General features: G+C 38.7%; 1 protein-coding gene across 1 annotated transcript; it reads left to right on the top strand.

Moving 5' to 3' along the window:
* Positions 1–10,326: 10,326 nt before the first annotated feature.
* LOC103406589 (probable calcium-binding protein CML13) lies at positions 10,327–11,205 on the top strand. Its single transcript, XM_029104611.2, has one exon. The coding sequence runs from the start codon at positions 10,527–10,529 to the stop codon at positions 10,968–10,970; it is 444 nt and encodes a 147-aa protein (XP_028960444.2). The 5' UTR covers positions 10,327–10,526; the 3' UTR covers positions 10,971–11,205.
* Positions 11,206–12,082: the final 877 nt, after the last annotated feature.

Below are 12,082 nucleotides of genomic sequence, written 5' to 3'. Positions count from 1 at the left end.
GCAATGCATCCAGGGAGCACCAAGATGTATCATACCATCTGGCACTTCTACTATTGGCCAGGTATGAAAAGAGAAGTTGCAGAGTATGTTAGTCGTTGCGCAATTTGCCAGCAGGTTAAGGCATAAAGGAAAAAGCCGTTTAGATTACTGCAACCACTCCCGATACCATAGTGAAAATGGGAAGATATTACGATGGATTTTATGTACAAGTTACCTCGTACATGAAATGGTTACGATGGTATTTGGGTGGTGGTTGATTGACTTACCAAATCAGCACACTTCATACCCGTTTGTGAGAATTACTCATTAAGTCAGTTGGCTGAACGGTTTATATCTAAAGTGGTTAGGTACCATGGAGTCCCAATTAGTATCATTTCTGATCGGGATCCCAGATTCACTTCGAAGTTCTAGGTAGCTTTTAAGGAAGCTTTGGGATCAAGATTACTCTACAACACTGCCTATCATCCTCAAACATAAGGGCAGTCAGAAAGAACTATCCAGACTTTGGAAGATATGTTGAGATCGTCAATTCTACAGTTTGGAGACGCTTGGCACAAGCGTTTACCGTTGATATACTTCGCGTGCAACAACAGCTTCCATTCTAGTATTGGTATGGCACCGTTTGAGGCTTGTATGGAAAACCATGTCGTACTCCATTTTGTTGGTCTGAGGTTGGCGAACGAATTTTAGTGGGCCCTGAGATTGTAAAGGAGACGACACAGAACATTTAGGTGATAAAGGCTAACTGATAGGAGCATATTTATGCGACTTAGTGGGCTTGTTCTCATGCATTTATGTTGTTTTTCTTGAGTTATTTCAATGTTTAAAGTCAGTTTCATGCAATTTCAGGTTTAGAGACAAAGGATGCAAATAAGTGCGAAATGGAGCATTTTAGAGCAAAATTGAGCTGGAATGTTGTGTATGCTTATGGAGCACAAGGAATGGACGAGTTTGAAGGTCAAATGAGCTTAAGAAAGGAAGAAATGAAAGTGAAGAACAAAGAATTCGGAATTGGAAACCAAAGTTTCTAAAGTTGGAAGTTTCTATTCTTGGAGGTTTCCATTTTCGAGAGTTTCTATTCTTGGCTTTGGGCTTTTAGATGACCTAGCCTTTCCCCCCTAACCCTTGCCGCACCTAGGGCTTTAGAAATCTGATTTCCTTACCTTGCAAGGCATTCTAGAAGGCCCATTCTTTTACCCTAGTAACCATCCGCACCCTAGGCCCTTTTCCCACTTAAATTCTAATTGTTTAACCTAATTTCTGATGGATTTGGGTTTTAGAGGCCCTAATCTGTTTGCCCTAGGGTTTGTAGTGCTTATATATATGTGTTTTAACCCCTAGGCCGAGCAGAACCTGCTACATTCATTCAAAATTCCAGAAACCCTAGTTCTATAATCTGCCGCACCTTCCCACCATTCTTGCCGAGCTTTCCACCATCTTCCACTCATCCACCACTCATCCACACTCATCCTACAACCCTTGCCGTGCCTCTACAACCCCTAAATTCCATTCTACGTCATCAAAACAATCCAAGAAGCATCACCATACAATCTGCCGCAAGCAACAAAGGGGACAGATTCTCTACAATTGTTTGGCTTTTCAATCTGAGTTGTTAAACGATTTTAGGTGTTTTCTATCTTATATTTCAATGTCTAATTCATGTAATCTTTGTTTTGCTTTAAGTATGATTGGCTAAATTCGTTTTGGCTAAGGGTGGATTCAAAACCATGATTATATATGTGAAATAAGTTTATTACTTCCAGTTATCGTTGCATAAGTCGTGAATACAATTCGCTTAACCGTTTGATTTAGAACTTATTCTTGTATGTTGATTGAGAGTGCACGCTTAATTTGCATGCTTGAATTTGATGCTAGGATATAAGTTTGTTTCATCTAATCGTTATGAATTTATATTCGCAAGTAGTAAAAGTCGCTAGTCACGATCGTGTTAAGTAGATTCCTGGCAAGAGTATCATGCTTTTCATAGTTACGAATGCCTTGTCGATGCTTATGATTTCCAAAGAACGTAATGATTCTAACTTGTATCTTTATCATGCTGTTCATATAGAGAACTTGTTAGGAATAATTTGTTTGCGATGCATATTCATCCAATTCAATGATTCTAGGGAAATCTGAAGGTTAATTTAAGTGGACCTAATTAACTTGGAGTGTCGAGATTTATAACTTATTAATTTGATAACTGGAAATCGATTTAGGTTGCATATATTTCATGTGTGGAGAAGAACCCCTTAGCTATTCCATCATCCATTGATTCATTACAATTTTATCTTACAATCTGTTTTTGTTTCACAATCTGCCCATTTAGTTATTTTCGTCCAAATCAAATCCCCATTTGTTTTGAAGTCTTAGATTAGTTAGAAAGTGTGTTGGTTTATGTTTTTAAGTGTTTTGGTACAAGTTAAAACCCAAATTCGTCCAATTTGGTGCGTTGTGTTCAAAACTGCCCAGAAAGTGTTTTTAAGGCAGTTTTGAGTCTTTTGGTTGCTGTTTTGAGTTTTTGGTTTGTTTTAGTATTTTAAACGTTAGTTTTGCATTCCTTGAGTCTAATCTAGTGTTTTAAACTTTGTTTTTACGTTTCTAATTCAGTTTTCAAGTGATTAGTACCCCTAGTTAATCCCCAGTTAGAACGATCCCTACTTACATCATTACTACAATTGTCACAAATAGGGTTTAATTTGTGTGTCAACATAATTTTCACATCACTAACCTGAAAGCGACCCAGGATCGGCAGAAGAGTATCACCGACAAACATTCTACAAATAGAGTTTATGAGGTTGGTGATTGGGTATTCTTGAAATTATCGCCGTGGAAAGGTGTTGTGCAGTTCGACAAGAGAGGGAAACTCAACCCTAAGTACATCGGGCCTTACCAGATCGTTGAATGAGTTGGGGAAGTCGCTTATCGACTTGCTTTGCCACCAGAGTTAGCGAGAGTGCACAATGTGTTTCATGTATCGATTCTATGAAGGTACATTTCTGATCTGTCACACATAATCCCTCCTCAGCCTCTAAAGATCAATCCAGATTTGACCTATAATGAGGTTCCAGTGACTATCTTTGATTGGAAGGATAAGGTTCTTAGGAACAAGACTGTGCGGATGGTGAAGGTTTTGTGGAGGAACCACTCAGTGAAGGAAGCCACTTGGGAAACAGAAGAACGTATGCGAGATATGTATCCACGTCTATTTTATGGCTTTGATAGTAGTCAATATTGAAATTTCGGGGTGAAATTTTTATAAAGGTGTAGATTGTGACGAACCATCCCTAATTTTCCTATGTAATTTCTCCCTTAGTATATGTATTGACGATTATGCCCTTATTGGCAAGTGACGTAGACTAATTCTTATCGCTTTCCTTTTTATTTCTCGCTATCGTATTTAAATTGTACACACTAGTACGGGTAAGCGTAGATTTTAAAGTGAAAAAAATATCTACTTCGGATAGATTTCGATTTCCTTTTACTATAGGAAATCTTAAAACATATCCATTAGATTCCTTTTTATCCTACCCGTGCATCCTCTCCATTATTTACTCACCAATCCCAACTATTCCTACACCCTATCAGAAAAGCAAACATCCCATCTCTCTCTCTCTCTTCTCCCTCTCCCACGTCGAGTTCTTCTTCTTCTTCCTCTATGCAACAACCACAAAACACACCAAAACTCACAAACGTGAAAAACAAATTACACCATTGTGATCATCTCAGTCCCACGATCACAACCATGTCCTTGAAATCTGGTGTAGATGAGTTTTAACTCACCAACTTACCAACTTAGGTAAGCTTTGAGAAACCTTTAGAACCTTCATTTGACTTCTATGGGTTGTTATTGATCCTTTGTTTTTGTTTTGGACGTGTGGTTTTACCCAGAAACTCGAGAAGAGGGAGCACTTACGTTTTTCATTCTAGAATCGTGGCCATTTGGTCACTTTCAAGCCATTTTTCTGGTCAACCTCGACCACAACTGGACTTCTTCTAGGTACAAACTTGTTCTCTACATTCCTAACTTCAAAATGGCTTTTGAATCACTGATTTTGGTTAAGTATCGAGTTAGAAATCAACTCTGGAATTTAGGAAGACAATTTCAGTTCCTGGAAAATTTGTAACCATGGTCGTTTGGCCACATTCAGGCCAAATTTCTGATTAACTTGGACTATATTCAAACCTTCTGTGAATTGGGATTGGTAGACCACATTCCTAGCTTTAATTTGGCTTTTGTAGAAGTAAATTTGGTTGAGAATCGAGCTCGTTAGGAGCTTTGGAAGTTGGGCCAAAAATCTGCAAAAACTGCAGATTTTCGCGAGGAAAGCGAGTACAATGTACTCGCGGGGCGCGTGGGTTTTTCTGGAAGCCCCTTTGCGCGGTGCATAAGGGCGCGTCCGGCCTCCGGCCAGCGCGTGGTTGACACGTGCGTGTTCGTGTCGTCGAGTAGATCGATTTCATATATTTAAACCCCAGATTTGAGCAAACTATGGGGTTTTATTTAGGTTTCCGTTATGTGCTTTAATTAATGCTATTTTAGTTATTTCACATATAGGGGAAACTTATCCCAAGGATTTTCAAGGCCAAGCTAGGCTCGGGGGCTACGACCTAGCGACGTATTTGTGAGTGGGCAGTTGTTTTATACCTATATATATTTATAGTTTCCATAAATGGATCTTTACTTCACTTTTACGCCTATATTGCCTAGTATTATTATTGTGATATAAACTGTGATAAATGCTGCTATATGGTTATGATATTATTGTCATGGCATTCATACATATTTGTACATGCTCATCTTGCTGCACCCGGTGCTAGTACTCGCCCTAGGGCCAGGGTCAGTCGTTCACGTGTATGTTCACATCCACACTGTTTGCTCACCTTGGATCCAAGTTAGGTGCCATTCCTATCGGGTAGATTGCACTTAGGCAATCCGACTTGTATGTGATGTGCCTTTGCACCAGTCTTCACGCGATCGTAGTACTAAAGCATATTGATTACACCCAGTCTTGTTCGTGTCAGAATCTGATACGAAATATATAAGCACACAAATTAAACCCTCTTTTTATCAAATGTAGTAAAGTATGTAAGTAGGGATCGTTCTGGACCGGGGATTAGGAGGGATTGCTAAACACTTGAAAACTGACTTAGCAACGTAAAAACAAAGTTTAAAACACTAAACTAGACTCAAAGAATGTAAAACTCAAGTTTGAAACACTAAAACAAACCAAAAGACTCAAAACAGCAAACAAACACTCAAAACTGCCTTAAAAACACTTTCTGGGCAATTTTGAACACAAACACAGATTTGGACGAAATTGGGTTACAACTTGAATCAAAACACTTAAAAACACAAACTAAATGGATTTCTAACTAATCTAACACTTTAAAATAAAGGGGGATTTGGTTTTGACGAAATTGAAAACAAGACAAAACTTTGTAATTAAAACAGATTGTAGAACGAATTTGAATGAAACTTATGGATGGAAGGCTAGCTAGGAGGTTCTTCTCCACACATGTCACACTTGCATACAAAACGATTTCCAGTTGCTTTTCGATAAGCTATGAATACTCAACGCCCCAGATTAACCGTGAATTGCACTAATTAACCCTCAGTTTTTCCACAAGTTATTGAGTTGGATGATTGCATACGACAACCCAAAACATTCCCTACAAGTTCCCTACATGAATTGCATAATAGAGATACAAGCAAGAATCATTAAGTTCTATGAAAAACATAAGCATTGACGAGGCTCTTGTTACTATGAATTGCATGAAACTTATGCCAAAAATTTACTTAACGCGATTGTGACTAGCAACCTTCACTACTTGTGAATATACCTTCATAACGATTAGGTGAAACTCCCTTATATTCTAGCGTCAAATTCATGCATAAAAATTAAGCGTGCACTCTCAACAAACATACACAAATCAGTTTTTATACGAACGGATAAGTAAATTGAATTCACAACTTATGAATCACAACTGGATGTAATCAAATCATATTGCAAGTAAGTACATGGTTTCGAATCACCCCCTAACTAAGAGGGGTTTAGTTCCTCATACTCACAATACAAAGATTATTGAATTGAAACATTGAAAACAAAAGAAAGATCACACCTAAAACGTTCCAGCAATCCTCAATCGAATGACAAGCACGTCCAAGGGCTTTCTTTCTTTCTCTTTGCTGCGGCACAAGGGTTGGTGGTGAGTTTGGGGGGTTATGGATGGTGTAGAAGGGTGGAATGGTGTTTTTGGATGGATGTATGGTGTGGCTATGAGTGTTTGGGGTCAGAAACTATGGGGAATGGTGAAGGATGGGTGCGGCAAGGATGGGTGAATGATTTCTGGCATGAATGGGAGTGAATGGCTCTCTTGTGGCTGCAAAAAAGAAGTTTATATGGATTCAGGAAATAAAACCCTAGGTTAATTAGGTAAACAGAAATTAAGTCTAAAGCTTCTAGAATTAGGAAATCAAATCAGAAATTTAAAGGAAATAGGCTAAAAGGTGCGGCAAGGTGTTAACATAGATTAGGAATGTGTTTAAATGCAAGGAATCAGGAAACAACCCTCTCCCTTGCACGGCAAGGAAGAGGAATGGGCAAGGTGTGTGCTGCAAGGACTTTAAGAAGGTCTAAGTGTTCTAAAATTGATGGGAGAAGGGCTTCCTTGCACGGCAAGGGGATGGAAGGTTGGGAAAGGTGCGACAAAGGTCCCTAAGGGTTCTAGGGCCTTTGTTTTGTGTCCTCAAGTGCATATGAAGTCCTCAAAGTGGCTGGAACATAAAGACTTTTAGAATTAGGAAAGGTCAAACCAAAATAGGAAACCTTGGCTTAACTTTCCTACTTCAAGTAGGAATCCATGTTGGAGTTGGAATCCTTGTTCTTCTAGGAATCCTCATGTGATTAGGAATCCATCTTCAATTAGGAATCCTTCGTCAATTAGGAATCCTTCGTTAATTAGGAATCCTTCGTTGATTAGGAAACCTAATTTCTTCAAGTCTTCAATTCATCCATTCCTTTTGCTCCAAAAGGTTCCAAATTACATCATTTTGCACACTTTGGCCTTAGAATCTGAAAACACACAAAAGTGACTTTAAACACTAACATAACTAAAGAAACACAATGTAAAAGCACGAGAACAAGCCTATTAAGTCGCATAAATATGCTCCTATCAGAATCTATTTGTTCGAACTTGTATGTCAGCTTAGATGGATGAGCACTTAGCTATACTTGTCACATGATTATTACTGTGGCATTCGATACATCATTACTTGGCATATTTCTGATTATTATACTACTTTAATAGTATCAAATTATTGTTTATATACTTGAGTAGTATGTTTAAGGAAACTATACTTGTTTTACGGTGATAGAAGCATATTTATATGACTTAGTTAGCTTGTTTTCTTGCAATTATGTTGTTAGTTCTTAGTTATTTATGTACTTTAAGCTATTTTCGTGTGTTTGTAGGTCCAAAGGGCTAAAGGAGCAAGAAAGTACATTTCGGTGCATTTTAGAGCAGTTTTGGGTTGGGAATGAATAGCACATGCTTGGAGCTAAGTAGATGGACGAAATTGAAGACCAAGGGAAGCTAGGAATGAATAATGAAAGAAATGAAGAAATGAAAATGAAGAACAAAGAATTCAGAATTGGAAGCCAAAGTGTCTAAAGTTGAAAGTTTCTATTCCCTGAGGTTTCCATTCTTAAAAGTTTCTATTCTTGGCTTGGAAGTTTCCTAATCCTTCTTCACCTATGTTCCAGCCACAAAAGGATTCCAAAATATGTTAGGACATTTAATTACATATTCTAGAAGCCCTAAACCTTCCCTCAAGTCCATGCCGCACCATCTTAGAGGATCTTCCTTTCTTGCCACACAAGGAGGTTGTTTCTTTCCTATTTTCTGATCTTAAACCACATTCCCTTTTCTTCAAGCAACCAGCAGCACCTTTCTCTCCTTTCTTGCCTATTTTCTGACCTAAAATCACATTCCTTTTCCTACATAAATTCTTGCCGCATATCCTTTCTTATTCTCTTTAAATTTTGTACCTTTCTTACTTATTTTGATGGATTGTTGACTTTTAATTCTCTTGGGACAAAATAGCTAAGTCTCATTCACTTTCCCTAAGACCTTTGCCGTGTCCTTGGCCCTATTTCCACCACTCTTGGCCGTACCATTAGGGGGTATTCATTCTCTACACAATCCCTAATCATCCACCCTTCACCATAACTCACCTATATCCATTCTACACCATTCTTACCATCCAACACACATCCATAGATCAACTTAAGTCTCTGCCGCACCTCTTACACAACCTTAAGCCATTCTTCCTTACAAATAACCATTCAAACCATCACTCATCCCTTGTGCTGCAACAAAGGAGAAGGAAGGAGACTATTGGACGTGCTTGCTATTCAAGTTGGATCGCTGGAATGTTTCTTAGGTGTTTTCAACCTTTTGTTTTCAATGTCTATGTTTAATAATCTTTGTTCTGTGAACATGAGTGGCTAAACCCGTTTTTGCTAGAGAGAATTCAAAGCTATGAACATATTTACAATATGAATTGATTACTTTCAGTTGTGATTTCATAAACCTTGAATGCAATTTACTTAATGGTTTGATTGATAACTTATTCTTGTATGCTGATTAAGAGTCGACACTTAGTTTGCATGCATGAATTTGATGCTAGAATACAAGGGAGTTTCAACTAATCGTTATGAACTTATATTCACAAGTAGTGGAGGTCACGATCGTGTTAAGTAAATTCTTGGCATAAGTTTCATGCAATTCATAGTTACAAGTGCCTTGTCAATGCTTATGATTTTCATAGAACTTAATGATCTTTGCTCGTATCTCTATTATGAAATTCATGTAGGGAACTTGTGAGGAATGATTTGAGTTGTCGCATGCATTCATCAAATTCAATGAAACTAGGAAAATCTAAAGGTTAATTAGTGCAATTCACGGTTAATATGGGGCATTGAGGTTTATGGTTTATCGAAAGAACAACTGAATATCAATTTGTATGTAAGTGTGTCATGTGTGGAGAAGGAACTCTAGCTAACCAATCATCCATATTTTTCCCCAATTTCGTGCAAATTTCTCCAAGTCTTTAATTTACTTGTTTTACTTTCAAGTTCGTCAAAACCAATTCCCCCTTTAATTTGTTAAGTCATATTAGTTAGAAACTGTTTTAGTTTGTGTTTTTAAGTGTTTTAAGTCAAGTTAAAACCAATTTTCGTCCAAACTCACTCTTAGTGTCTGTTTTGAGTCAATTAGCTTGTTTTGTGCTATTTTGAGTTATTTGAGTTGTTTTAGTGTTTTAGAGTCTAGTTTTGCATTCTTTGAGTCTACTCCTCCGTTCGCGATTTGCCTCCCTCCGATCGCACCATCCGCCCTTCCCGCATCGTCACCGTCGACGATGATAGCGCCCTCTTCTCCTAGTAAATCCACTGTACATGTCATTTGCAACGATGCTGTCTCGGGATCCTTCTCTCAAGATCTGTTGGATCAATCCATCCTCATCGTTGACACCGGATCTTGCGGCCATAATCTCTTCTAATTTTTTTCCTTTTTCGTAAAAATTGTTCATCATCGTTTGCATGACCTCCTCTCTCTTGTTTCGTTAACAGCGGCTGGAGTCGAGGGAGCTCCCCTGAGCTCCTAATGGTGGGGATCAAAGGGCGATGGTGGAACTCAAGGTCAAAGAGGAAAGAAGAAACTTTGTTCTTAATTTTGAAATTTTTTTAATTTTTAATATCCATGTAGGCCCTTATTGTCACGTGATATCTTATGAGTGTCTACGTGGGTGTCACATTACTAGCTAATGGTAGACTTAACAATAATCTTAATAGATATATGAGAATGTTCCGAAATTATGATTTTAGGTAACATTTTGAGATAAAAAAACTTTATGTACCTTGAAAATCAAGAAACTTTAAAATAGTAAATTAAGATTAAATATTTTAAATAAGTATATTTCTCTGTCTTTATATAAAAAAAAAATTATTGAATTTACTATAAATATTTTAAATTACGGTAGAAAATGAAGAGTTCGAACCGCGAAACTCTTTTCTTATCTTGGAAGCAGTAGATTATGAACTTGTCTTTGGTTTTTGTTTTTTTTTTTTTTTTTTTTTTTATAACAAACAATATTATCTAAGAAATGAGGGATGTAAGCTTAACTTCATAATAGTTTAGTATATATATTGTTTAAATTTATCTTTAGTAATAATGAAATATAAAATATTTCACTTACTAAGTAAAAAAGAATACAATTATGTGGTGTTAAGTGACAACTTGTCTTAATTTTTTGCTCCTCAAACGTCAACACGACACCATTACAAAGTTCATCTACTTCTCACAAAACGACGCCGCGTATGTTAGCGCTCTAACAATTATTTCCTTCCCTCTGTTCAAATTCCAAATTCCTTTCCACCCTTACATCTCCCAGAGAAATCAAAGAGACAAAAGCCAGCCAGTTTCGCACAGAGAGACCCGAAAACCCGAACCGCGAACCCGGAAAAATGGTCAAGGATTTGAGCGATGACCAAGTATCGTCGATGAAGGAGGCGTTCATGCTCTTCGATACCGACAACGATGGCAAGATTGCTCCGTCCGAGCTAGGGATCCTAATGCGATCGCTCGGCGGCAACCCGACCCAGGCCCAACTCAAATCCATAGTTGCCGAGGAGAAGCTCACCGCCCCCTTCAACTTCCCTCGCTTCCTCGAACTCATGGCCAAGCACATGAAGCCCGAGCCCTTCGATCGCCAGCTCCGTGACTCCTTCAAGGTTCTCGACAAGGACTCCACCGGGTTCGTCTCCGTCTCGGAGCTCCGGCACATCCTCACCAACATCGGCGAGAAATTGGAGCCCTCCGAATTTGACGAGTGGATCCGAGAGGTGGATGTCGGGTCCGATGGGAAGATCAAATACGAGGACTTCATTGCCAGAATGGTGGCCAAGTGAGGGACGAAACGGTACGTTTTGCCTGGGTGAAAGTGTTTTGTGGAAGTAATTTGGGATTAATGTATGTCTTTTTCTTCTTTTTATGGTAAATTTAGGGTTTGTTTGTTTGGAATTTGTTTGTGATGAATTGAAATTTGTGTCGAGTACTTGGTAAATTTGGAGGTGTTTGGGATGTAAGTGTTGATGATTTTATGGAATGTAATCTGGATTTGCTGGATTACTTTGTGGTCTGGAATTTTGTTTCTGTTTGGGAAGTTTGCTGTTTTTGTAAAGTCTGATCTTTCGGTTGCGTTTCGATTGCTTTTCGATTGCATTTGCACCTCAAGCTCAAAGAAATGGTAATTGAGAAGCATATGAAGCAATGCTTCCTCTGTAAACTTTATGTCTCGAATACAATCATTTAGTTTAGGGTTTAGGATTTAAATGCAATCGCATCGGTCATTGGTGGTGCAAATTCTCAATGTGTTAGGATCCTATTTATTGGGTTTATATCTTTATGGTATTTTATCTTATCTTTGTAGTAGTTGGCTTCATCCAACGGCTCTGAGGATAGAGATGTGCACCCATCTGGGCATTCCTCTGCTAGGGTTGTATATAAGCCTCCCTTCACCATTTGGGAAAGGCATGAATGAAAAGAATTGTCATTTTGTTTCTTACTTTTCTTGCATTTTCCTTTTCTTCTCAATTCCTACGGAATGGGTCCTATCATTTGGTATCTAGAGCCCAGGTGTGCTTTCATGGGCAAGAAGCTGGCATCGGTGTTCGTGGTCGACGTCTCGAAGGCGGTACTCAACTGGCAGTTTCCGCAGTAGCAAATCATCACTCAAATCCAAAACTTCCGTGACATGGTCACGATGATGCACCTGCATCAGGATGTTCTGAAGCACCAACTCATTGATCTGCAACACTCTCTCGCAGATATGGCCATCCTCAGTGCTCGACAAGAGCAACTCCAACAGACTTGTCTTAAGGAGCTCCATTCTCTACAAAACCAACCCACCACCCCCTCGTAGCCCACATGGAGTACATTTCCGCCACAGCCCATAGCTACCTTCCACCCGTCAAGGACCTCTTTCTTTGCTGGTCCTTTGTACCTCTAACCCACAACGCTG

This window comes from Malus domestica, chromosome 06 (genome assembly GCF_042453785.1).
Source record: "Malus domestica chromosome 06, GDT2T_hap1".
Taxonomy (NCBI): domain Eukaryota; kingdom Viridiplantae; phylum Streptophyta; class Magnoliopsida; order Rosales; family Rosaceae; genus Malus; species Malus domestica.
The sequence above is the reverse complement of the archived record's forward strand: the minus strand, read 5'-3'. Positions and strand labels throughout refer to the sequence as shown.

Bases quoted from the DNA above. Each gene is read 5' to 3' on its own strand.
- LOC103406589 (XM_029104611.2), top strand. From the start codon at position 10,527: ATGGTCAAGGATTTGAGCGATGACCAAGTATCGTCGATGAAGGAGGCG.